This window comes from Anser cygnoides, chromosome 3 (genome assembly GCF_040182565.1).
Source record: "Anser cygnoides isolate HZ-2024a breed goose chromosome 3, Taihu_goose_T2T_genome, whole genome shotgun sequence".
NCBI classification, from domain to species: domain Eukaryota; kingdom Metazoa; phylum Chordata; class Aves; order Anseriformes; family Anatidae; genus Anser; species Anser cygnoides.
In genome coordinates, this window is record NC_089875.1 from 83,880,790 (window position 1) to 83,907,726 (window position 26,937).

The following is a 26,937-nucleotide window of genomic DNA, read 5'->3' on the forward strand; positions in this document are numbered from 1 at the left end:
ATACTCTATAATGGTAGTAATGGCACTCCTTTAAAAAAAAAAATTCATTACAGTTCATATATATTCCGCAACTCACGTCACTACACTACACTGATTATTCAGTTTTAAATACAGTCATGTAACTACCTTTTTGCTCTGTGCGCTATTCATATGCAGTACCTCATTGTTTCCCCTCTTGCAAAACCATAACTATAGCCTGTCAAATATTTTCTATTCATTTATGGAAATTACTGCATTCTTTAGGTTACATATTCAGCTCTAATGTTCATAAATAACAGAGTACATTTAAAGATATGAAAAGCAACTGCAATATATAAGCAAACTTATCACATGTTCTCACTTCATCTTCTGTTTCATGTAGACAAAAGGACACTGCTAAGTTCTTACTATGCACAAATAAATTATGCTCTATCATTGATTTCATCTGTGCTGAATATTCCTAGTATCAGGGCCTAGCAGCATATCTCAGTCACATCCAGTCTTAAAAACACAAAAAACCAGACGAACAAACCACCTCACCAAAGCCATTTAAAACTAAAACCAAAGGGGAAAGACACTTCCTGTCAGAACTGTTAACATCAGGTGGTCATCCCTTGTAAAATCACTTAGGAAATCTGATCTGAAATTGCTTCTTTGCACTTTACTTGAGTATTTTAAAGCACAAAGACACAGCCATACCCTGTGACAGCTAGGACTTGTACTTCCACATCAGGCCAGTGGGGAATCATTAAATTATGGTGACTCTTTCAAATAAGAGGAATTGAAATATACAGAAGCCCACATAGGTCTGTCTGAAAGAATGAGTACTACTGCAGGGATACTTCTCCAAGCCACAGGCAATCACTGAATCTTAAAAATCAAGGAACCCAACACACTCTCAATGTGCAGGACTGTAAAATGGCAAGTTTTACTAACAGGTTCCTTTGTGGCACCAATCAAAAAAGAAACACAATTTCACAATCCTGCATTAAAAGATTCCTCAGAAAACTCTTGTCCACAATCAAGAAAAGCTACACAGAGACTCAGACATGGAAATACATCTAGATACAAACATAAGCCAATAAAAATATACTCTGCGTGGACTTTTTTTTATTATTAATTTTTAGTAAACTTTATAAAGCCTTCCACTTTGCCTTCCAAGAGGGTAAATGTAACTCTTCAATTGCTGCACAGCTACTTGGAGCACAAGAACCACCTACTCTGAGGCACAAAGCAAGTGGTCCTACAGCTCCCATTTCTCTATAAAGGTAAGCAGTGTGCATTCAGAAATGATTCCAGAAGAGTTCCAGCGGGAAGCGAGGAAGAGATACTGGTGTAGCCTACTCACACCATGACAAATTCTGTTCACAGCCCAAGAACGTGGTACAGAGGAACAGAACAGCAACTTAATACACATCCAACTGGAGAGTTCTGCCAGAGCTGTCAAGCCACAATTTAACCTATAGCAATATAGAGGCCTTTCCTACCCATTATGGCAGGTCACCTTTTTAAGTTCAACTTTTAAATATACCTTTCTTTTGTGGCAAAATAAGCTAATAAAGTGATTTTTAAATGCTTCCTTATACCTGGCCCTGTAAGTTTTTCTTCAAAGCTTTAGCAGAGAAACACCCACCTGTTCACAGAACCAGGATGTTTTCAAAGGGCATTTTTTTCATTCACTTCAATGACAGCAAGAACAGGATCCAAAACAATCTTTCAATGTCTAGTAATAAGACTTCATTTTCAGCACCCATTATTTGAGATCTTGTTATCATCACCTACCTGAAAGCCTTTGATAAAATTCTGGACAGAAAAATCATGGTACAAGAATATGTTGATGAGAACCTGCAGCACTTTCTCACTCAGTTTAAGTGGAAACTGGGTTGTTAAAAGAACCTAAGGGAGACAAAAAGGAAAATGTAGCCATAGGAGAAATTCTTTCCTGAATTCAATTTAGCAAAATTTGTAAGTACAATTTAATACAATTCTCAGCATATGTTAGCATGCAACTAAATGAGATACTAAATACACTGCCAACTTGTAAAAACTGTATTTCTACTAGAACAAATACCTGTGCAAACACTTTCAGTTTATTATTACACCCCATTTTTCTAGGTTACTTTTACTAATAAGCAATGTTTGAAGTTAGTTTAAGGTTGTTTTTGCATTATTTTTTAAGTTACAAACAGTAAAAAAAACAGATCTCTGTAACAACCAAGGATGTCACTACTTCCAGCATGTTCAAAAATCCTGCAAAAAGTGTTACACCAAAAATCACAAACGCAAAGTGTCTGTATGAATAACTGTTGGATAACTCTGCTAATTTTTGACAAGTGGCAGAATTAAAGCTGAGCTCATTTTTTAGATTTATTTTAAAGGCTATCCTTTTCTGAACAAAGCCAAACTTGGATCAAAGCACTAGTCTAATGAAGATGTGGGGATGTCAAAGTGTAATTGTCCCAGTATGTATGCACAGATGTCAACGTAAATCAAAGATAAAAGCAGGTGTTTATCAATGTAGAGAGGAAGCTCTTGGTATTAATAAGCTGCTCTGCAGTTATGGGGAGAAATTTCCAAAATTGACAGCTCAGGAACAGATTCCATTCCAAAAGCTTCAGAAAAACTTGCTTGTAGAGGCCACACATATACACTGTTCTTGAATACACACACTCCTATTTAGAAAGGGAATTACCTTGTCAATTATAGTAGACAGGTGCTCCTTACAGGAAAGGGACTGGAAAAGCTCTATGCACAGCAGAGAGGAAACAGAGTGAGGAAGTAAGCTGTGGATAATCATTGGAGATGTAGCGATTCCAAAAATCAGTACTAGAGGTAATTCACGGATATGCTGACTAGATCATAGGGTGGGGAGAGGAGAAAAAACATAATAGTTACATTATAGAAAATCATAAATCAAACACATTCTGTTACTACTACAGCACTGAGCTCAAATGACTTACCTGCAGGAAAAGGACAAATTAAAAGATTTGTTGCCAGTAAACCAGAAGTTTTGATGAGGAGTAAAAGGGGAAAAAAAAGTAAGCTACTTAAAGCCTTAAAGCAGAAAACCAAATTAAATTATATTTTACGATTCAAATTTCAGGAAGCAGCATAAAAAGCATTTTCAGTTTTAGTATTGCACTGACCCTATCTTCCCAAGAAGTTATATCCAGAGAACTGAATCTTAGCATTTGATTTTTTTCCAAAGAAATAAAGAAAAACGAGAAGAGACTTTGAACAGCTAACAGTCACAAGAACATTTACAAATTTTAAACAACTTAGTAACAGCAAAATAAATATGAAACCCCTCTGAAGTTCTATCTTCCCTTTGTACTTTAAAAAAAAAAAATTTCAACTTCTCCAGATTCCATCTTCTACAGATAGTTTTTTTTAGTGTATGCTTTGAGAACTGATAGCCAGGACCGAATGCTGTGGTCACTGGAAACAGCGTAAGTACAGTATTTTCAGTATTATTTCATCATTATATTCCTTTTTTTTTTTTTTTTTAATTGGAGTTTCAAGCAGATACAAATTCTGCTATCTTAAATCTCTTCTAGGTTAGAATGGACAATTTACTCATTTTCTCTTTGTTGTTACCACAGCCACACTTTTTGACCTTTCAGCTGTCGCCCCACAATTATTTCATTTCTGTAACTCCTAAAAAGTCCTTGCTATAGAGTTAAACATAAAATGGGGGGGGGGAGGGGGGGCTTAACAACACAAAATACAGTCTACTTTAAAAATTTATTTGCAAATAGTAGACTGTGACAGACCTGACCTAGACTTCACTGCATTCCATATGCTCATGATGAGGTATCTATCCTTGCTACAAAACCCAAAATAAAGCGTAACACTTAAAAAACAATTAAAACCTCATCTTCCCCTGCCCTACAGCCTAATTATTTTGAGACGATTATGATTTCTGTTCTTACATCTTGAAATGTTCCCCAGAGAACCCATCTGCCAGATTTAAAGTAGCAAAAAATTTTATTGCAGGCCTCACAGCAAGTGAAACTGCTTAGCCATTTTTAGAGGTGATGTCAGATGTTCATGCTGCAACTGAATTAACTCTACAGCTGCAGCTCTGATCCTACTGTAACTGAACAGAAGATGCTCTGTTTGGAGAGTAGCAGGGGTTATTGATTGAAATGCTGGAGATGATATTAAGGAAAACAGTATTAAGGAAGGACAGAAGCACCTGAAGTAATCAGCTACTCATTACATATCCTGGTCAACACATAAACTACATAAAACCAGAGAATTTCTATCACTTCTATTAGTAAGCTAGAAACCTTTAAACAGTTTACATCAGTATCGCAGATCACAGAATGGCCGAGGTTGGAAGGGACCTCTGAAGATCATCTAGTTCAACCCCCCTGCAGTTCTGAACAGTTGCCAGTACAAAATGGGTAACAGAGTGGAAGAACAAAACTTCAAGTCACATTACCTGCTGATAACTATGAAGTCTTGAAGTACTTTTGTGGTGAAACTTTCCATATCTTTGAAGATAACCACAACTGGAGGAGACTGCCAATGTCTGGAAGAAGTTCTTTTTTTGCTTGGAGTCTCAAAATCTGTTTTCTTTAAAGCCAATGGTTATACATTAATAAACAGTAAAATAAAAAGATTGAATCATGTGTACAATCTTATAATGCTCCAAAGTGACGTGGCTGACTTTTTTTTGTACATATTTCATACGTATTTTGCTACAATTGTACATATTACAAGCATCTAGAACCCCAAATCTTCCTCTTTCTATCTTGCATAGCAGGGAGTGCAAAGAACAAATAAATTTTTAAAAGCTAAACAAAAACAACACATTCAACAAGGACAAGGACAGCTCTGTGGGACAGAACCAGTAAAAGTGTGTTGGGATTGAGGAAAAAGATTTTAGTTGGGTACCTGGCAGTTGCCCATTTTCTATACATTTACACAGTAATAAAAACTGCAGGTACTCATTAAACTTTTATTTAACACACTGCTCACAAAATCAGTTCTAGCTTTTATTCATGACAGAAGAAAATACTTGAATAAAACATCATTAGCTTTATTAAATACAAGGATAAAAACTATTTACAGTTATTTTGTCACTGCTTTTCAACACAGTATGGGTTGCAGATGCCATACTGCCACTAATAACATGATGATAACATGATAATACACATGACGACATACAGCACTAAAATGGTGCCTCTCCCCGTTCTTTCTTGAAGTTTTGTTTTAACAAGCAAAACATCTCAGCGCTGCTGGGAGAATAGCATCTGGTATGAAGTTGATACTGCATTTTAAGCTTCTGGTTCCCATGTAAACATATCATAAAATAGTACTTTACCCGATTTTCAGAATGCTGACATTCATACCTCATCAGAAACTAACTCCACATCTGTTACGGATTTACATTCAAATCACCTCAGTCTCAGTCATTTCTTAGCGTTAAATGAATAGCTAACCTTTGCCATTTTTTCACTACTCCATATAATTTGAGGTATTCAATTTCCTTTTTAAAAGAATCTAAAGGTCAGACATTTTTGTAAACTGCTGATACGAAAACCAAAATCCTACCTTTGTTACACTTTCATACCAGGTGATTAGAGAAGTCATTGAACAACGTATTCTATTCTGGGAAGTCTGCACATAGTCGTCTTCCTCTGATGAGTCCACATCTACATAGCAGTTCATTAGCTGCCCCAAGAGCTTCTGCATCAGGTTTTTTATGCCTTTACAACACGTTTTTAGACAGACAATAAAGATATTCAGTTAGTTGCCTAGAATCGTAAAGCTTCCCCAACTCATGCTCTAAGAAATTTCCCCAAGTTATTATTTTTCACTTTTCTAATTATTCTCCTCCTCTCTCCAGAATGCACATCTCACGCTCCATAGTGCTTCAAAGTATTCATGGCATGAATGTTGTTAATGCAGTAAAACGTATCCTATTAAGTTGCCTAGATAGCAACAATTCAAGTTAAGATGGTGACCTTGCACCTTTCCTGAACTCCACAAATGCTATCACAGTGGCCTAAAAATAAATGAAAAGGCCAATCTATAGCTCTGGGGATGCTGCTGTGAGTGATTTAAACCTTTTTATTTAAATAACCTCTTATATTTAAATAAAGAGCAGGGGATATTTTTTTTTCTACCCATTTCTTCTGCACAATTAAGCAGTTAAAAAAATGAAACGCATACATACATGATCTGATCAAAAAAGGGGAAAGCCAACCTTCAGTATCAACATGCAATACACAAAACAACACACTTTTGACATTCATACTACAACAATTTATTTCAACCTTCACTGTCTTTATGAGAACAGAACAACAGAACCGTACACCTCTTAAAACACAGTAGGCTTCACTGTGATGTTAACGTGGGATTGAACAAATCTTTAGGAGGCGTTCAATATCCCTCCACCCTATTATTCTTACCTTTGGGGCAAAAACTAGTTAACTGACAACTTACTCAGATGAAGAAGCAAAGATACTGCAGAATTTACCTGGGCAATCTTTGGCCTGCAGCAAGGCTACATAAGGAGTAACTCTATTCTGAAGGACTTCTGAGAGACTTCTGAAAGTCAAGTCATGATCTGTAACATTTACACCTAGAAGAAAGACAAAGTAAGTGCATTTTGCTGTGACTCGTGACCACAGTGACTGAATGATAAACTGAACAGTGGACAAAAAAAACAGAAGATACCACAAATATTCAAGGAAGGAATGAAAAGCATCACACCATCTATGAGGTAAGATGAAAAACTAGCACAAGATTAAACGTGCATATTCATACCAGCCAACTGAAAGGAACAGGGAATCACTGTAAAGATGGCTCATGTAGTACTTTGCCTTATTTTTCTTAGGAAGATTTCTCACGGGTACAAACCTGCAGGGATTGTTTTTCTAACTTCCCTGCCACTCATAACCGCAGGAGACATCCACAGTCATCTAAGCACTGGAGACAAAAAGATGAAATTTGCTTTCTCTAGAAAAGCAGCAGTGCAGGCACCTGAGACCTGGATCCTCACGGGGCTTATATAAAGGGGGAAATTACTGAGTTTCAATGAAATACATTCTGAATTTATTATGAACCACTCAACTTTTACTGCCTTTGTGAACATTCTTAGTCAAAGAAAGAAAGAAAAAGTCTCTCCAGAGGGCAATTCACTGCTTCTTCCAGAAATATTCAAAGCAGGAACTTTCTGCTACCTACAAAAGACGACTAACCTTCCAGGCTCTGTTAGTGTTCACACAATAATTCTGCAGCACAGGCCTAATTTTAGGTTACCTAACATGATCCACTGAAAACATAATCAGGTTGCCCTGAACCAGGTTCAGGTTTAGTTAAAACATTCGAACAAAAAAAAAAAAAAAAAAAAAAAAAAAAACCAACAAAAAAAACCTTCAGAACTTCGCTAACTTCAATACTAAAACCTTCAGCTATTTTTTCTCACCCTCTGCTCCTTTTCCAAGATAATGATGCTTTTCATGCAGAAAACTACATGAAAAGATGCACTGCAAGATCCAACTCATTAACATTTATCAGAAAAACAGAGGCTGTATAATCCCATGGTTAGTCAGAGAAACCACCACGGAAATTAGTGCCATGAGGACAGAATGAGGACAGAATCAAAACATCTCCATGGCATCGGGGCGGGGGGGAAATAAAATCATGGCCAGTTGTCTAAGACGCACCTCTAAGGAAGGTGTTCCTTACTGCACAACTAAGTACATTTACAAAAGGGAAGCAGGTCAAATCTTTCTTCCTTCTCCCAGCCCAATCTCTTCCGTTAACATTTTTGAAAGCTGATGTTGCTCACACTAATAGCTGGAAATCAGCAATACAATTTCTTTGATCTCTGTATCAACTTGAAAGTCTCTGTAAGAGAGCAAATGGACATAACAGAATGCATCTTAAAAAAGTTACCTAAGACAAGAGCTGCAGTAGGGATTTCTCTGGACTTCATCCGACAATTCCATTCTGCTGTCTTCTCTTGGAACTCGGAATGAGACCTCCTCAAAAAACTCACGAGGTTATCAAATAACTGCGTATTCAAATCTTCCTCTATTTGCTGTAAACAAGCAGAGAGTTTTTATTCACAGAAATGTGGAAACACCAGAATATCTTCATTTTCTTACCCTTTCCCTGCCTTGGATTTAATCCTTAAAACTCCAGTGCAACACCTAATGTAACACTAGTGGGGTTTTTTTGCTGTTGTTGTTTTTTGGTGAATTATAAACTTGCCAGTTTATTCACTATGTGGAAAACACAGACGTTTCCCATCTTGGAACTTCTGGTCTAATGTCTCAACAATAACTTTTACAGCAAATGAGCTTAACTGTGTTATCACACCACAGCCTTTAAAGGAGGAGACAAAAACACACAGGCAAAGCGTAAGTGAAAGAGAAGGAATATAATGAATGTTTATGAAAACTTCTATTATTCCCTCCTGGGTTAAAAAACTCCTGTACATTTTTTTTTTCTGAGAGATCTGTATGAGAACAAACACTCAGGTCCTTCAAATTTAATTCAAATTGAAAGAAAAAAGAAGAAATAAAATAATGAAACAAAGCATTACAGAAAAAAAAAAAAAAAACCAAAACCATGCAACTGCCTCATTTGCTACACTGCCTTTTGCCCTTCAGGATGATCTTCATACCAGAATATACGGCAAGGTGAGAGAAGGGCAGTGGGAGAAACAACTTTTAAATGCAGATATATACTGGAAACGTTTTGTATTTCTTTTATTATGTATGCGTCTTTGAAAATCTGTCTCTAATCTACAAAAACCCTTCTGATAGAACAGCCAAAAACGTGCTCTGAAGTTGAGAATTATCAGTACATACCCTGGAAGGTTGATGAAAATTAAGCCCCTATTCCCAATAAAATCATGATCAAGATTTCTTAGGAATGACAAGTGCCACATCCAGCTGTGAACTTGATTTTAAATGAAGCCGCAAAGGTTGTTTCTAGCTGCTGAGAACTACCAAAAGCGTCAAGAACACATCTCCAGGATGTTGCATATGATGCCTCCTCAAAAACCTGAGCTCCATTTCTATTGTACAGAAGAGTTCCTACTGCACACTTTGTAGAGTACTGATAAACTGACAAAACACACGAAAAACGATCTTAATCTCTTCACCCTCTACTTATTCAAAAATATTCTTCTTTTTGACATTGATTGTCTGCCTCTGAACTCACACCAGGTAAATTCTATGGCAACTGAGAAAAAACTGTAGCATGACATTTCAAAAAGTCCAGTTTATGCCATCAGCTTTATAACAGCATCATAAGAGCTTCTCCATTACTACTCATCCCATAACAATCGTCAGAGCTTCTGCTTCAGAATCCATCAGGCCTTGAGCTTCTGATTATTATTGTACAAGTTTTCACTAAGCCCATCTAATAAGATTCTGAGTCCTCACATTGCATAGTTCCAGTTTCTACTATTTCTTCCACTGTGAGTTCGTGAAGATGGAATTCAGTTTGCCATACCACTACATCCTTGCTTAGCTTTCTTAAATCCATCAGTCATCTTCTGTGAAAATAGCTTCATTATTTGCACTATTCTGGTAGCTTTCCACCAAGTATTTTAGGCTGCTCTGCATCTCAAGTGACCAACTCATTTACTTGTATGACACTACTCTGGAAACTTTGAAAAAAAAGTTGAAAAATTGAACTGGCAATTCAATCCCTGTTACAACACTAACACCCAAAAAGGTTTTGCCACGTGTGGTCTGAAAACTGTTATTTGCACCTTAGAGCTAAAATCACCACGTTACAGCCCTGCACTTGGGATTTGTGTTTCTAACCTGGATCCTGGTGTAACACCTCAAATTTGTGACCTTACAAGAAGGGAATGTTTCCGAAAGCTCTTGACGAGATGTATCACAACAAGAATATTTGCAAGACCACTGCTGAAAGCAGGGGTCAAACCCAGGATATCCTGCAATACTGGAATAAAAGAGGTAAAAAAATCACATGCAAAAAAAATAATAATCAAGGACAAGAGCATAATTCCTGCGTTACTTTTGCCAGATTTTCATGTTGTGAGAAGCCTGAGAGGATGCCATCACCAAATGCCACCACTGCAGCACAGTTTGTGATAGACATACAAAGGCCAAGAGTGTTCCACAACAAAGTACTTGGAAGTCAAATCCACTTCAGTATTCAACACCTCGGATAGGTTTCAGAGAACTGAAAAAAGACCAACACAAGCACGTAGCTTGACACAAAAATGTCAGGTAGCATATCCTGGCAAACACTTCAGTGAACATCCTACCCTTAGTGCGCTACTAGAAGCCCTAGAATAAAAGTCCAAACCAGCAAGCCCTACACTTCTCAGGTATTCTACCATGGATTGTGTTTGCTACACCAGGGTTTCAAAGTGCAAAAGAAATAAAATCCTGACTGGATAAAGCCCTCAGCTACCTGGTGTGACCTCACAAAGTGATGCTGCTTTGAGAAGGACTTCAGAGACTTTGAAGGACTGGAGACTTTCTACGGTCCCTTGCAAGCTGACTTGTCACGTGATTATTTAAGTAAAAACAATTATCACCTCCAAGTTTTCCAACAGTAGGACAAAAGGACAGAAATTCAAAATTCAGTAGGAAAATATAACAGATACCCCAGAAGCTTAGTGAAGAAAATTCTACGTATAGCATCAAAAATAACTGCAGATAATCAGCTATTGGGTAAAGCAAACTAAGGCAAGGCCAATGCCAATTTGTCAATGTAGAGATGAACTGTCTTCCACCCGGAGGAGAAAGAAGAGCCAAAATATTTGGTGAACTTCTAGCAGCGTCAAAAAGCACACCACAACCAACAGCAGAATATTTAGGACAGGAAAGAATGATGATTTTCCAGATGGCAACGGCTCTGTGCTTCTAAGTAGTTAAGGGAGGCTTTTACCATGATGGGTTGTGCTGGCTGTTCTTGGACAAATATTTGCAGAGCACTAGGAAAAAAAACACTTCATCAACCTGAAAATCCTGCAGCCACTGCTGGCTAGCTAGAAGCATTGTTTCAAAAGCCTTGACAACACCATGCCAAAGTAAGAAGACAAGAAAAGGTTTTCCAGAAGTGGCTACAGATGTCATTGTCCCTCTAGCCTCACCGTGTAACTGACAAGGCAGGTTCTGCCAGTACTGGTGGCTAACCTGTCAGGCCGAAGCAGTAGGATGATACCAAATACACCTCCAAGAGCTTCTATTTATTACGATCAGCGCTGTGGTGTTGCGCGCTGCTTTGCGCACCCTGGTTGTTATGGTTTGAAAAGTGTGCTGACGAGTCCAAGTGAGCTGGATCATGGAACAGTAGAAACAGAATTAGAGGAATTTACGAGTTTAGCCCACAGGTCCAGATTACAAGCTCCATCCAGCTGGCTCCTTCTGTATATCCCAAAACAAACTTGGGGAAAAAAAAAAAATCTCATAATGTTTAATACCCAATAGCAGGCAGAGGAATACGGAATACTTGCCCAGAATCCTTGACACCGAATAGAGGAGGAAATCCCTGCTGTACGGAAGCAATTATTCATGCTATAATGCAAGCCAGCTGGCTACTCAGACACAACAACAGCATGCCATCTACCACACAACAATTAGGAGGCCACAGTTCAGTATGAAATTAACTCCCATCCACACCAGACAGACCCACTGACACTGTCGGTACTAACGCAACAGATTGAGCTTGCAGCCTTATCTTTCACTATTTGACATCCATGCAGTTGTATTCTCATAAATCCACTGTGAATCTTGGGCTGCTATGAGTTCTGTAACACTGAGGTCAAAAGCAGCCTAAAGTCCTCAGAGGGCTGGCACACTCAGAATAGAATTGGAGATAGAGGAAAAAAATAATAAAAAAAAGTATGCCAGGAATTAATAATAAGAAGGTCAATTAGTTAAAAAAGAAGCTTAGAAAAAGCAGCTTAAAGCATCAAAAGCATGTAGTTCTGTGGTAAGAAGTAATATGTAACTGATGGATTTTTTATTTTTTATTTTTTTAATTTCGTACACTAGAAAAGGATTTCAGTCTTGGTCAGTATTTCTGGCCCTTTTATTGCTTTAACAAATTGTTCTTTTAAGTGTGTAAAAAGAGACATCCAAAAACAAAGAAGCAAGCAGCACTGTTATAAATACTTTAGTATTAGGTGCAAGACTCACCTCTGTTTCCAATTTCACGTGTTTCCATAATGACTGACAAGTAGCAAACCGTAACTCGCTATCCTCTGAATCACTGTTTCCTTCCCTGAAGTAGTCAGCTAGAAAGCAAAGGGAAAAACAAATATTATTAAAATAAATCTTTTTTTTCTTGAGAAGAAAGCGAAGTACCCAACTGAAGCAAGAACACCTATGGATAAAGATATCTACATAGATAGATATAGCAGATGTATCTATATAGGTATAAGGGAGATGACTTTTCTCTTAGCCAGTTAATTAACTGCTGGTATCTGGTAGAAGAAGTGAGGGAATAAGCAGAATCTGTTGCCCAACTATACAGCCTTCAGTCAAAGAGCTGGCTTCTACCTCAACTCCCAGATGAGCTAAAGGCTAAATCAGGGCAAAAAGCCATTATTATTACATATATATATATAAATATTAATTACATCTTTCCCTTGCTTCACAAAGTACATACACACACACACACATATATTATCGATATTAATATATAGGTATGTATCTTTCCCTTGCTTCAGAAAGTTTTGTGGGTCTGTTTCCCCTATTAAATATTCAATCCTCCTTCACTATTACAGTCTGATAAGAACCACAAAGGCTTGCACAAACATGTGCATAAAAATCCTTTCTGTCTTCTTGGAAAGATGCAGTAATAACCAGCTTCCAGAAAAAAAAGAAAACAAGGTACACTGGGAAAGGACTGTTAGGTTACTTGAAATACAGATTTTTTTTTTTTAAATACATAATCTTAACTACCATAACAATCCCAGCAAAACTTTTAAGCACAAACCAAGCCTGTATTTTTGAATCATCTCTAAGCTGCCACTCACTTCTACGTGAGCTGTTCACAAAGAAGAAAATGAGAAAAAAAAATATCTGAGCCATAGAAGCCATGAATCCTTCAAAAATCAGCTCCTTTTTAGTAACACAATGTTTTGGCACATTTTTGAATGCATCTGGCTTCCCAGGTGCTCCTCTAGCTCACAGATATGAGTACAGAAACTCTCTACCAGCTTCCTAACAAGAAGGACAGAGTTGAAAGTGAAATAGGAGCCTGAACAGAAACAAGTCTGAGTGACATTTTTCTTGTTTTTCCTCCCACCTTCACACAGTCTACATTTCATAAAATAAAACAGCACAGGTTTGCAACTGTCCTGCTCCCAGCATACCCACACCTTACTCCCAGCTGGTGTAGCTTTTAAGGCTTCACTAACACTACCTGGAAGAACACAAAGGCTGAAGATGAAGTAAACAGCCTGTTGTTACCTGTCGCTTGCTACAAGGCAACGTTGAACATAACAGCTAAATTTTTCTAAAAACATGCAAATATAAAGTTTGATTACAAGGTCCATTTGCTAAGCCATCCAAGGGAGCATCAGCTGTGGTTTGACCTCTAAAGAACCACATGAGGAGCACATTTAATCTTTCATATCACTAAAAAAAAAACTTCACTGTAAATGATGAACACCCATCCCCACCTAATCTTGTGTTTTCCTCATCTGCCCTGAGCTATCATCTCATTTGTATCCCTTAGAAAAATCACTTAAATACATAACACACTTTGATGACACAGGCTTTGAGTTAAAGACAATTCAGCCACCACAGTTATACCAAAGAATAATATTCTTTCTATACTACCAGACCTGAAACTGCATGTGCAAATGTGCACAGAAGGCCTTTGTGAGGTGGTATTATCAACCGCACCTAAAACTTCACATTTGTCAGGTTTGGCTTTCCAAATTCAACATATGCACATCAAAGTCGTGTTTATTTAGAATACCATTTGAATCAACTGCTGTTAGCAGTCAAACTAGCTCCCTTCTGCTTCTCTTTTCAGAATAGCCCAGTCAAATTCATTTTTCTGTGACAAAGTATGTGCTAAGTGGAGCAACACATTTTTCCAGCCGTGATTTATAAATCTTGCAAAAACATACTGTTCAGTACAGGGTAAAATTCCAACGTGGTTTAAGTGCATAGGTCTTGGTTGTTAGTTTATTTATCTTGCAATGACAGACTGGATTATACCTGCCTACCTCTCGTTCCCTGAACCACAGATGTGCCAACTCTCACAGAAAAAAATAATTTGGAATTAATTTTAAAGCAGGTGCTGTTGTGAGTCCCTCTGGTAATGAAGCAGTCTGTGATGATTTCCAAAGCCTTATTACTTTCCCCTCCACTTTTTTAAAAAATATGTATTTTCGAACTGTCACACTTTTTGACAGCTCTGTCCCTGCCAAAAAACTTTAACCTTGGAATAAGAACAGTTCGTTCCCTGACCAACTTTCAAACAGCAACTATTTGAGCAGCCTTACTTATGGCTCCAATAAGAGTCTGTCCCATTTGGTCTTCCTCAAATGCCCAGAGACTTGTATACATGCCTTTTGGACTGGAGAAAAGAAAGTAAATGTAACAACAAACATTAGTAAACACAAGCCAAGGGACGTTCACAAATGGCTTCTGCCAAAGTTGTTCAAGGAAAAGAAGAAAAACTACCCAAACAGGGTAACAATTATGAATGGATATCATTTCTGACTCCCATAGCTTAAAAGTGGCTCATTCAGACTCTCCAGATAGATGGTTTGTCAGTTAACAATTTATGGCAGCATGGAAAGTTCTCTTGTAAAAAAAAAAAATAAAAATGCAAAGACAAAGGCCAGCTATACATTCTTGATTGCTGGAGATGAAAAAAACATTTACACTAACCTACTACTTCTGAAGAAATGAATTTTCAGAAATACTGACATCAAGGAGCAATTGAAATCCTCACACAGCTACAACAGAATTCAATCAGAACTGAAGCTTCCAGGATTAACCCTCCCAAAGCACAGCAACATACATCAAAATGCACTAACCTGTTTTTTGAGACACCTTTCTCTTCTTGGGACTTGGTTTAAAAACAAAGCAGCCCTGGAGAATAACAAGAAAAATATAAACTTCAAAATGAGCATCAATCTGACTGTGACTCCTAAGGCCATTTTATTCTCCTTTAACCGCAGTGTTCCATCAACAATTTAACCTAATTGCCAGCATCTTAAGGATACCATTAGTTGTGCTTTTATTTTCCTGTTTCAAGCTAGAAAAGCAGTGGAAACAGTATTCCAGAATATCTGTGAGGAACTTTTATCACCCTTCTATTACGTTCTTCAATTCATCGATCAGGTAGAACAGCAGCGAGAGGAATCATTGAACTCCTCATGTACCTTCATTCAATAGATTTAAAATTAAGAGGAAATGATTCCCTGGGGACACATCAATAGTCTCCTCGATACAGATTCAGTTAAAAGCAAAGCAAGAGGCTGGGATGCACAGCAGAGGTGATCCAAAAGCCAATGACACCCTGCAACTGCAGAGGACAACAAGTCCATCCCAGAATAGAAAAGTAAAGATAGATAAAAGCAGAATGACAAATGGTTGGAAAAGGTTCAGATAAATAAAAACCCTGCCTCCAGAAGTCCTCCAGATAGAAGTCATTTCACAGTTAGATTTGATTCATCACCAAGAAGGATGAAATCAAATGCAAGTACTAAGCTTTGAATTCTGGGAAATTTTTTCAATTTCTTGTAGAAAACGTGAAATTTCTCCCCCATCATTCTCCCAAATCAATACTCATCTTCTTTTTGCAATTTCCTTTATACCAGCAATTGTACACCTTTCCCAGCTCTTGCTGTGAGGTTCTTGTGCCACAGCAAGAGTGAAGCAAAAACACAAATGTTCAAGGTATTTAAACAGACTGATTCAATCCACTATTTCCCACAGAGATGCTTGCATAAGCAAACATTACCGAACTCAAACTGAGACAGTTCAGCCACCAGCGTAAGAACGATCTAATAAAAGTAAAACTCTAGAAAGGTGCTCAATTTTGATTACAGACACTAGATTGTTGGGTATCTTCGGACACGTTATTTCCCTTCTGATCCAAATAAGAATCTGAAGTCCAACACTGATACCTATTGTTGTCCCCCTCTGAAAAACTGCCTTAGGAATTGGAAAAGTTCTCAGATACTTTTCATTTTACTACATACTAAAAACTACCTAAAAATAGCTGGACAAAAGTTGTCCAGCTGTGTTGTCCATACCCTAAATGCTGTGGAACAATTCCACTACAAAAAACTTTGACACGGGCTTATTTATGCTGCATTACACACAGTAAGTCAGAACAGTAATTCATGAGAGGACAACTGGAATTGGCCCAAATTACTGAGGGGGTGGTGAGGCCCTGGCACAGACTGCCCAGAGAAGCTGTGGATGCCCCATCCCTGGAGGTGCTCAAGGCCAGGCTGGATGGGGCCTTGGGCAACCTGGGCTGGTGGGAGGTGTCCCTGCCCGTGACAGGGGGCTTGGAACTGGATGGGCTTTAAGGCCTTTTCCAATCCAAACCATTCTGTGATTCTATGAAAAGAACTGTATAAAACACATAGATGTAAGAAGAAAGGATGTATACTTAAGTCTAACAAACTACAAATATTATTGAATGCTTTACATTCAATGCAGCAGAGATGAGTATGTAAAACTACCGAGTATTACATATAAGACACAGGAGACAATGGAAGGACCTTTCACTGCTCAAATACTTAAAAGCAACATTTTTAAAAGGGAAACCCACTCTTTCTAGATTCAATTTTAACTTTGGTTGTAAGCAGTTCTACGTCCCCCTGAAAGCACGGTCACCTGCACACTGAAGAACCCAGACACACGCCAGGATTCAGTGGAAAATAACACGAGGGGAGGGAGTTTTCCTAGGATAAAACACGTCCCTGCGTGCTGCGGCCAGCTGCTGCTGCCCACGATATAACCCCGCAAGACACCACACAGCGCGGTGCTGTACCACATTCTAAGCGAAGCGCTCTGGCGAACGTTCCCTCCTCGCTACCGCCCCTGGCCGTGGACCAAACGTAAGCTTTCAAAACAAAACAAAAAAATCACACAAATTTAACGCTTAAACGACATCAAACGCGACCCCCCCCTCCTCCCCTCACCTTGGAGACGGAGCCCACGCTCATGTCGCCCCCTCCCCCCCCCCCGCTAACGGCTCCGTGAGGTAACGGCCACACGGCCCTGAGGGGAGGGGAGGCAAAGAAGGCGCATGCGCAGTGCGGGGCAGCGCGGCGCTGACAGGGCGGGCGGAAAGCGGCGGGCGGGGGCAAGGGGCGGCGCTGACCTCCCGCCCCGCGGCCCGGTCATGGCAGCTTGCGCTTTCCGGAGGAGCATCGCCGCTCAGGTAACGCTCCCAGCTCGTCCTCCCCTAGCCCTGAGCGGGGTTGTGCCGAAAGTGGAGCCGCCCGGTTTGAGCCCTCAGCCGGATCCCCCCCTCCCGGAGGTGGCAGTTGGTAGGGCCGGTTGCCAAGGGGATCGGCGCGGGCTTCGTTGGCCCGCCCACCCCTAAGGGCTGGTGGGGGGGTCCTGGGTCAGCCAAGGGGGGGAATGGGGGCGGGCCGGTAATGGCGTGCAGGGGCTCGAGGGTAAAAATAAATAAATAAATAAATAAATAAAATAAACGTTATCCTGTGAAGTAAAGAACCTGTTCGCGATGTTTTGCCTTGGCTTTTTTTTTCCCTTCCTTTTCTAAGGTTCCTTTGCTATTCCCTGCGTTTGTGTTGCAAATTGGAAAACAGCAAGCTTAAAGTACTTCATAATTACTTATTTTCTTTCCCCGAGAGGAAATTTACTTGAAAATCCCTCACAGGTATTTAAACAGGGAGCAGTACTTTTCCTGAATCTTTTTCACTTAAGCCACTTTGTTCTTTATTTCAAATTTAGCTCTCGAAAGTTTTGGATCTACCACCAGAAAATCTAATAAAGTCCATATCTGCAGTTCCTGTCACCAAAAAACGGTAGTGATTGCACTTTATTTTACAATATTTTGTCATGTTATGTTATGTTTGGTTGTGTTTCTTAGTGCAATGGCTTAATAAGACTTAAGGGAAAAAGAAATACAGAAAAGCAAACCTAAGCTAATATACTGTTCCACTTATAAGAAGATACCTAAATCTAATTAAACCACTCTATTTTTTGAAGCAAGCTCAACACAAATATAATCGCTTCAAAAATATAAATAACATGCACCACTTGAATGGTAAATGTTTCAGTATTAATAAATGAACTAAATGTGAAACTGCATAGAACCAATGTGAAGTCACAGATTTTTTTCCCTGTCATGCTTGAGAGATGTAGTAATTTTGGCAGATAAACTACTTTTATTCATGAGTATAACATGGGTATAACATTTTTTTCCTGTGAAATGGTGATTTCACTATGTGTATTTTACAGTTGTATTAGAGCAAAGGTAATATTTAGCTTTCTACTGCAGCTTTCTAAACATAGCTAACTTTTGGGTACCTGCGACTGGCTTATGCTTGCCAATTAGACTTGCCATATGCAGAGTCAGCTTGGATTTGTCAAATCTCCATGTCATTTCAACACTTTTTTTCCCTGATTTTCATCTGTTCTTTTTTTTTTTTTTTTTCAGGCATGTTGCTGATTTCCAGCTTTCTATTGCTTCTGTTCTAGAAAATCATTCTGGTGATTGCTTAGCACAAGATCTTCAGCTTCAAGCTCAGAAGCTAGCTGAGAAGGTATGCTAATACATTAATTCCATGTATTTGATGCAGTAATGAACTTACAGACGAGGGATGAAACAGGCATCATAAAAGAAATCATATTCTTTCTTCAAACATCTCTTTGGATCAGAGTAGTTTAATGACTGCACCCATTGTCACTCACCCACAGAGTCTTCACAGGTAATCGGAGGAGCAGTTTTAGTTAAGTTTTTTGTGAAATTGTTGTTTTAAAATAGTTTGAGAACAAGTAATATTTGTGAGTTAGGAGGCACTGCCTAAAAGCTATGCTGTGGTCCATACTGTTGACCAAAACTAGAGGAAAAAATTGAGTATGTAGTGGCCTGAGAAATTAAAGATGGCAAAATCCAACACTAAAATCACAATGGAGAAACTTAACCTGTGGGTCAAACAGACCAGACTTTGAACTAACTGACTAACTTTTTGAAATTGAGGTTTCTTAGAACAGCAATGTTTTCATGGCCATTTCAGGCCATGGGAAATGGCAGTGGCTGAGTCATTAAGGATAACTAATGTAATTAAAGAGAAGTAACAGGCAAAACAAGATATACAGAAGTGACACAAATCTTGAAGAAAAAAAAGGTACATGGAAGAGAAGAAAAATTCAGAGAAGTTGGTATGTATACGGTTGAAAGAGGGACAAGAAAGATGATGCTAGGTTTCGAGGGATCATTAGAGATGAAAAAAATCCTTCAAAATCTAAAAAGGTGTTAGTGGTGCTGATGAAGAGGAGTATAAACTAAGAAGAAGTGGCAATGTTAGGGGCAAAGAGGCAGTAGGTCAAATAATAAAAGTGTAAAAAAGATGCTTCATCAGCCTCAGAACAAATTTGAGAGAGAATCAGTAGGGTTGCTATATGATCAGGAGTTAAAAAGGACAAATAAAAATAATCAGAATATTACAGAGAAGCCAAACTATTTCCTCATTTCATTCTTCACTGCTGAGGTGTTGAAGAGAACCATACTTTGGACCCATTTTTGTAGCACATGAATATTCTGACTCAGGCAGAGGAAGAGCTGATGGTGCACAGATGTACAACCAAAAGTTCTGAAACAACTTCAGGATGATCTAGCATCATAGAATAATGTAAGTTGGAAGGGCCTCAGAAAGTGATTTGTTCCAGTCTCCTCCTCAAAGCAGGTTATTGAGGGCTTTTGGATGAGTTTGCTCAGGACTTTTGAAATCCACTGTGGTTTTATAAGCCTCCAAGGATTTAACAGCCTCTATGGGCATTCTGTTCCTGTGACTGTAACATCATGGTAGCAATTCTTTTCCCTGTGTCTACTCTGTCACTTTAAAAACAAATGCTGTTACCAGTGATTAGAAAGCTACAAATGTGTCTTTCTCTTTTATTGGTTCTGGCTCATTAAATAAATCTTGGCCACCAAGCCTCACATCTTTACACAGCAAAGCAGATGTAACAGTAGAAAAGAGCAGACCATCAATATAAGCTCAGAAATTGAATACACCACGCTGGTTAACCAAAGGAGAAAAAAAAAAAAGAAAGGAAGAAAAGAAAAAAAAAACACTAATCTCTTAGAATCATTTTTGTTGGATATTGGATAAAGGCAATGCGTTTATTATAATTTGCTTAGACTGATCACGTCATCCACAAAGATAAGCAGTATAGAAATACAAATATGCAAAATATGACCATAATATCAAAAATTAGCAGTGAGACAGAGAAATGTAGGCAGTGTTTGTCATGATAAACAGTTGATAGAGTACCTTGAGTTTCAATAGCATGCTCTTAGTCACTGAAGAGGAAATTGGTCACAATGTTTGAAATACAGATATTTAGGTTAGGCAGAAGAGACTGAAATAGTTCCCATTGACTAAAGTAGCCAAAATAATAAGGCAACATGATGCCAAATGGAACATGATATGCTGAGATTTGTCTGTCACAAAGGTTGTAATTGTCTTGTTTCTGTTGGCTTTTGATTTGATCTGGGTGGCTGCTTCTTGCTTCATCTTTCAACTGTTATTTCTTGGCTGAGGGGGAACTTTTTTTTTCTTTTTATGCCTTTAGAGGATATTCTGATATGGCATTCTGATCCAAGCCATAGGCATGAGGAGATCTGGTTACTAAAGAACCGTAAAGTACTTGGAAGAAAGGTTGATAGAGCTATGGAGAGGACAAATAAGCTCTCATATTAACGAGAGTTGAAAAACACTGAGATAGTAGTGACAGATTATGTAGAAAACGTTTAGCAGAACAAACAGTATGAAGAAAGTGCAGTGGGAATTTCTGCTTTATATCTGCCCCATAACATGGGTAAAATGGGCCTTCAGTAAAACAAAGAGGAGGGAAATTCAGCGTCAATATAAGAAATATTTCTTTCATGTAGCTTATGAATAAGCAATGGAATTTGTTGTTGTTGGAGATTGTTAAGGATAAAGAACTTACAAGCTAACAGTAATTACTCCTGTTTGAGGTAGGATCTAACTACAAGACCTAGAATGGGGATAGAATTTCTTCTTCATGATGATGCGCTTCAGTAGGAACGTGTAGCTTGCCTCTCTCAAAGACCAAGTTATAAGATAACCAAGTTATCCTCTGTTTTTTTTGTTTGTTTTTGTATTTTGAGAAAATGTCCTGTCTATGAAAGGAAGCTACTTTAGTGAAAACGAAGCCAAAACTCTCAACCTGTAAAGAGACCAAAATCTGTGTAAAGAGGAGGTTGACATTAGAGCTGCTTAAACATTCCTTACAGCTTCAGAATTTTCAAAACATGAGCCTTCTGAAAATTGTAAATGGAATCTTTAATATATGAACCTTTAACATCTTTATTTTATATCACTGGCTGCTGCAAGGCATTGTAGTTCAAGTCAGGAACTTCAAGAAACAGCAGTCCAAAACTTGTCTCAGATTTTCTTTAAGACATGGATCTTTATTTTTTTTGTGTTGTCACACACACTGTGAAGCTGTCAAATGCATCTCAGCCTTTGTGCGTACAAAGAGATCATCTGCTGCTCATAGCCAAAAGAAAACACAGCCTGGACAAAACAAAAGCAAAACAAATGTGTGACATTTCAGAGTGAGTTGTGTTCAGAGCTAGTAAGCATGGATTAGAAATAATAAAATCATCCTTTTTTCAACAGGATGGATTAAATGATGTGTGATTGCTTCCAATCAGATAAATAGCATTTAATATTTGTAGTGGATTAAATTAATATTTTGAGTGAATTGAATTAAAATTTCCTAATTTACCTGTTTTCATAGAGAGTTTTGTTCTGTTTTGTTCTTATAGCTAAAATGTGATGCTGTAGTGAGTGAAATCAGCACTGGTCCAGGAACAGTGAACTTTACGATAAACAGGGAATTACTGGCAAAGGTGAGTATATTTCATGTGCGTTAAGGTTCCTCGATAAATTCCTCAATGTAAAACTATGAAATACTTAACCATAGTCTTTGATATTTTCTATACATATCTGCTTGTTTTGCATAAATTCTCCTCAAGGATTCCCGATGCTGCTTTGTTAGGTAGGTCTAGAATTGGGGATGAGGCTCAGGGAAGTTTATCCTCTTGAGGAAACAATGCATCTATCCTTCAGTTACAACCATACTCTTCTTTTTCTTTAATGTTTCTGCTCTAAAAGGCAGTTTTCACGTGTTCTTTGTGTTTCTGAAGTACATGGGTCAAAATTTTGGTCTTGCATATAAACTCTTGTTTAAAATAAAGAAGGATGGTAGAAAGATACCTGAAATAAAAGTACTTGACTTCAAATCTACCGTTACATACTTGGCTGCCAAAAATTCTGCAAAGTCCAATCTGACTGGAATTGAAATCTTAATTTGTTAAACCAGTAACTTAGTGAAAGGAAGATACCACTCAGTCCATAAGAGTAGTGTTTCGGTTGCACTCGGTCCGGATTATTTTCAAGAACTTCCCTTAGGATAGGTGGCTGGCTGGTGCTGTTCGACTGGGGAGTGAATGAAAGCCCTGCTAAGCCAGCTGAACTAACTTGGGTTGCAAGCTACTTTGTGGTGGCGTTCAAGGCATTAATCTAAGCAGCTTTTGTGGAAACAACATTGTGGTCTTAGAAAATGAGCCACGTGTGATTTGGGCAGAAAATCAGATCTTACCTAATGCTGGTGAAGCTCTCTTCCTAACAGGGCTTCCACTGGGCAAGTCTCTTAGGCTTGTTATCGTCTTCTCCTGAATGATAGGTCGCCTTGTGAATTGCTAATGCCTAGGCATTCCTGTCAGTTGGCTGCTTTATTTATTGCCTCGAAACATCTCCTTAAATTCTCATTAACTATCTGTAATCCATCATGATAAGAACATAACACCTGACTATTCACTGAAAGAATAGTGTTGGTGTTAAATTGTGTTCATGGGCAGGATTTGACAAGGTGCTTTGTCGTAGGGATTTTAGTCAGAATAATGAGTCAAGCAAAACTATGTGTCTGGCCTAGTAGAATTTTGCTGGAAGAAATGTGGGATTAGAACACAGAATTTTGCATTATATCACTGAGGAGAGAGGAGGAGATAAGACCTAGCTGTGACTTCCACTAATAAGGAGAATAGGGCTATGGTAAATTTGAGGATTTGTGTGTGTGTCTGGCTTACCTTCTAAGGTGCCATAATGAAAACAGCATTAAAGGTTTCTCTGCAGGCATAGTTCCTTTTTTCTACATCTGTTATTTCTGCTGCAGAAGTGTTTTAAGGTGACTTTAGGAAAAATAAAATCAAACAAACAACTTTCCACTGAATGGAATGAGATTTCCACTTCAGTTCACATCGCCAGAGGCCTGTACTATCTTCAGGAAGTTTGTCCGAGACTTACAGCTTCGTGTATTAGGTTTTGTAGTGTATTGGCATCACTGTGATAAACTGAAGAATACAGGGTGTGTGCAGGGACTTACCTTGCTGTATAATTGCAGTACTGATAATCTAACCATAGGATTCCTCTTTCCACAAACTACATTCAAGCTGTTGAGGAAATATTTTAAGGAATTTTAGACAGTCTCCGTGCTTTCAAAGTAGACATGCTTTTGTACAAGCCATTCTTACGGATTCGCAGGTGGGAGAAGGGGTGTTTAGACACGTGAGGTCTGAATAGTTGGCTTTCCTTGGCGCTAGAGGAGTAGAAAGCAAGCTGGCTTTTGATGCCTAGGAAAATCTAGCAGTCGTAGTAAAATGTGAGTGTTGTGGGTTGTTGTTTTTCTTCTTCCTGTTTTGGAGTTAAGTGCCTTGGTGATTCTGAGGAAGCTTAAATTCTTGCAAAAGTCTCCTGTTTTTCTGTTTCCACATTGTATATACATACTCTCATCCAATAAGAAAGGAAAAGAACATTAGGCAGATGCTATTCCTAAAAAAAGATTGATGAAGAAATACAGCGGGCAGTGATGTAAAGCAACTGGAAAAAGCTAGAGATGTTAGTCTGCCTCATGTTCTAGAAAGAACAATGAAAGCATTCGTATTGCTGAAATGAGAAATAGCTAAGCCTCTTTTGTCTGGTTTTCCTTCACTTAAACCACTGGTTGATGTGTATGTATCCCATTATTATTCAGAATGATCAGACCATAAGGTACCTCCCATAAGCTGTTGTTTCAGTCTACCCGCAGTGAACTGATGGAGAGGATTCTGCAGTTTTGTCCCTTAGGCTGGCTTTAGTGGTGGTCATGAAGGCTAGAAATCCGGAACTTCTGTGTCAGATTTCCTGAAAATAAAAATGTGTTCATGTGCTGTTGAGGTGACCAGCATAAGCACAGTAATACTCGTGCAATTATAGCACATTGGATTTCTTGCAGGCCTCAGTCACAAGGAGTGTGTGGGAGATCTGATGTGTCCCTAAGGGTTGGACCTCTGTGACCGGGTTGTGCTGCGTGCAGTGCGTGTCCTTTGCATTCACACATTGACAAAAGCTTTGGATCTAGGACAGGACTCATAGAAATTTCACTCCAAATTCCTCAAAGTGTGCCTTGATAAGATTTATTCATGGGAAGGAGGCACTTTTGAAGAAGCTCAGAGGTATGCTGTGTAGCTTTTCTTTTTAATTCAGGGAAAAAAAAAAAAGCCTGCTGAGAACATCTGGCTGCACAATGAAATAAATTCTCTCATCTCCCAATCTTTGATCAAAATCTACGGTCTAGTTCTACAAGATAGCTGTTATTTTAAAATGTGTTACCTGAATTAGGCATGGCAAGGGTCCTGGTCAGAATAAGGTAAGAGTCCTATTTACATGAGAACACCTTTATTTTACATGAGGTTACTGTTCTACCCACATTCTTGGGCTGACTTTCCTTTCCTGCTTACTGATTACCCCTGGGTGACTCTCCAGCAGTTACATGTTGTGTAACTTAATAGTTCTAATGAGATCTACACTTTCTACTTTTAAGTTTTTACCAAAATCAGCTTAGATTTTCACCAAAATCTCTGCTTACAATTTGTCTAGCTTATTTAATTGATCCAGTGCAGCTTTCAAAAGTTAATGGCATTTCCATCTGCACGTGATACCTTGTTTTCTTGGCAGACCAGCCATCTAACTGGTAATGTGAAAACCGGCTGTGGGATCAGACTCTTGTGTGGTTGGTGGATGGTTTTCCTGATCACATTTTCTGTTGATACTTATTTTCCTTCATTTTATCTTCCCTGTGCTTTAGACTGTGCTGCAGCAGGTGTTGAAAGATGGCTCAGAATATGGAAAAAAAAGTGAACTTTTCTCGCTGGTGCCTAGACAGAAGGCAGTGATTGAGTTCAGGTAAGCACTCGCAATGAGTCCTCTGAAATACAGCCTTGTCTGCTGATTGATATTCATTGCCATAATGAGCGGTGCCTGTGAAGTTAAACCGTATTTATGGTATTACATTCATCTGTATTTAATACTCTGATATATTTGCCAAGTATATATAATATAATATAATAATATAATATATAGAATATAAGTTTTATTTAGGGAATTGAGACTTTTTCCAGAATGTATTTTTGGTGTTTAAAGAGTTCATGCCTCGTTCTCCTTTAGCGCATAATAGCATTCAGTATTTAAGTAGGCTTCTTTTATCTTGTTATCAAGAGACATCATCTGAATTTTCAGCCAGTAATGCACTTCTTCTTCCACTTGGGTTTCAGTTTCCAAAGCTGTTACTTAGCTGTCCTCACTACCTTCATCCTTGACTTGCTAGAGCAGCCAGGCATTTACCTTGCTAAATCTTCTCAATTGCTGGCCGCAGAACTTCTGGCCAGTATCTATTTTGTTTGTGGTCACCTGCTCATGGAAAGAAAAGTGGTTGACATGGATCACTTTACGTATTGAAAAAAAATAATAAAATTGTTCACCTATTCTCTTTGTGTAGGCTTCCTTAGTCAGAAAGTCAGCACATGCCTTTAATTTGGAGGGTGGATGTTCATAGCTGAAACAGAATTTTGTGTTTGAGAGCAAACAGTTGTGGGCACAGTGTTGCTTTTTCCTTTTGTTGATAAAGATCTGTAAAGATCTACTTCAACTATTTTGTAGTATTTTTCAAGTGAATGCTTAAGACAGATTAATAATATTCCACTATTGTAAGCTTAAAGTGAACTAAAATACAAACAACAAACTAAACAAAACTTTTGTTCACATTATAAAACAGCGTTAGAGGTGTGGGTTTTTTTGTTTGTTTTTGCATAACGATATGCCAATTACACGCTTTGAAGAGGACACTGTTGGTAGAAAATGTGATTTTAGTTACTGATTCTTGTATACAAAGTTACCTGTTCTGGTACCAGATTTACCTCTAATAAAGGTCTGAAGAACATGATTCTTACGTCCAAAATATATGAAAAGTGAGACAGCAGTGTAAGTCCTTTGTCACTCGTATAGTTGGATATTGGGCGGTTCTTTGGTGTTTTTTTTTTTTTCCTTTTTTTCTTTAACACTGGCTGCTGGCTGATATGAGAGGAAAAATTGGTTTGATAGGGAGATCTACTACTTGGAAAGGAAACTACTCAGAGAATTGCAAGGGCAAGTTGAAAGTTGTGGTTTAATTACAGTTCTTCTGCTGTACTAATGAGTTGAATACTTCTGACTTGGTGATCTGGCAGTCTTCTACATTGAGCAAATGTTATTTGTGGAAATTTGTTACAGCTCCCCTAACATTGCCAAAAAGTTTCACATAGGACACTTGCGTTCCACAATAATAGGTGAGTATGCGTTTCAGTCTGTGTCCTAAAAGGACTTCTTTGTCTTCATGATTCACTTGACAGGGGAATTCTGCTAACCTTTCACTCCTCTAG

At 38.4% G+C, this 26,937-nt stretch overlaps 2 protein-coding genes across 10 annotated transcripts in view; one reads left to right on the top strand and one right to left on the bottom strand.

The window, feature by feature from the left end:
* ORC3 (origin recognition complex subunit 3) overlaps positions 1 to 17,250 on the bottom strand; it is a 36,982-nt gene extending 19,732 nt beyond the window's left edge. For both annotated transcript variants that reach the window (XM_048079812.2, XM_048079811.2), the window contains exons 1-9: positions 17,120 to 17,250; positions 14,996 to 15,050; positions 12,132 to 12,229; positions 7,894 to 8,038; positions 6,470 to 6,574; positions 5,542 to 5,696; positions 4,427 to 4,560; positions 2,672 to 2,831; positions 1,762 to 1,875 (exon numbers count right to left, since the gene is read on the bottom strand). In XM_048079812.2, coding sequence (XP_047935769.2) covers positions 1,762 to 1,875; positions 2,672 to 2,831; positions 4,427 to 4,560; positions 5,542 to 5,696; positions 6,470 to 6,574; positions 7,894 to 8,038; positions 12,132 to 12,229; positions 14,996 to 15,050; positions 17,120 to 17,143 — 990 coding nt within the window. In that variant the 5' untranslated portion in view covers positions 17,144 to 17,250. The remainder of the gene's footprint in view (positions 1 to 1,761; positions 1,876 to 2,671; positions 2,832 to 4,426; positions 4,561 to 5,541; positions 5,697 to 6,469; positions 6,575 to 7,893; positions 8,039 to 12,131; positions 12,230 to 14,995; positions 15,051 to 17,119) is intronic.
* The window catches only part of RARS2 (arginyl-tRNA synthetase 2, mitochondrial), a 55,558-nt gene continuing 45,847 nt past the window's right edge, over positions 17,227 to 26,937 (top strand). For 7 of the 8 annotated variants that reach the window (XR_010830469.1, XR_010830470.1, XM_066994553.1 and 4 more), the window contains exons 1-6: positions 17,227 to 17,361; positions 17,901 to 17,974; positions 18,610 to 18,715; positions 21,970 to 22,053; positions 25,329 to 25,426; positions 26,789 to 26,844. Coding sequence is in view for 5 of the 8 variants with exons in the window: in XM_066994553.1 (XP_066850654.1) it covers positions 17,227 to 17,361; positions 17,901 to 17,974; positions 18,610 to 18,715; positions 21,970 to 22,053; positions 25,329 to 25,426; positions 26,789 to 26,844 (553 nt within the window). In the remaining 3 variants the exon portion in view is untranslated. Of the gene's footprint in view, positions 17,362 to 17,900; positions 17,975 to 18,609; positions 18,716 to 21,969; positions 22,054 to 25,328; positions 25,427 to 26,788; positions 26,845 to 26,937 lie in introns of those variants that run through there. The other variant, XM_066994555.1, reaches the window with a different exon arrangement.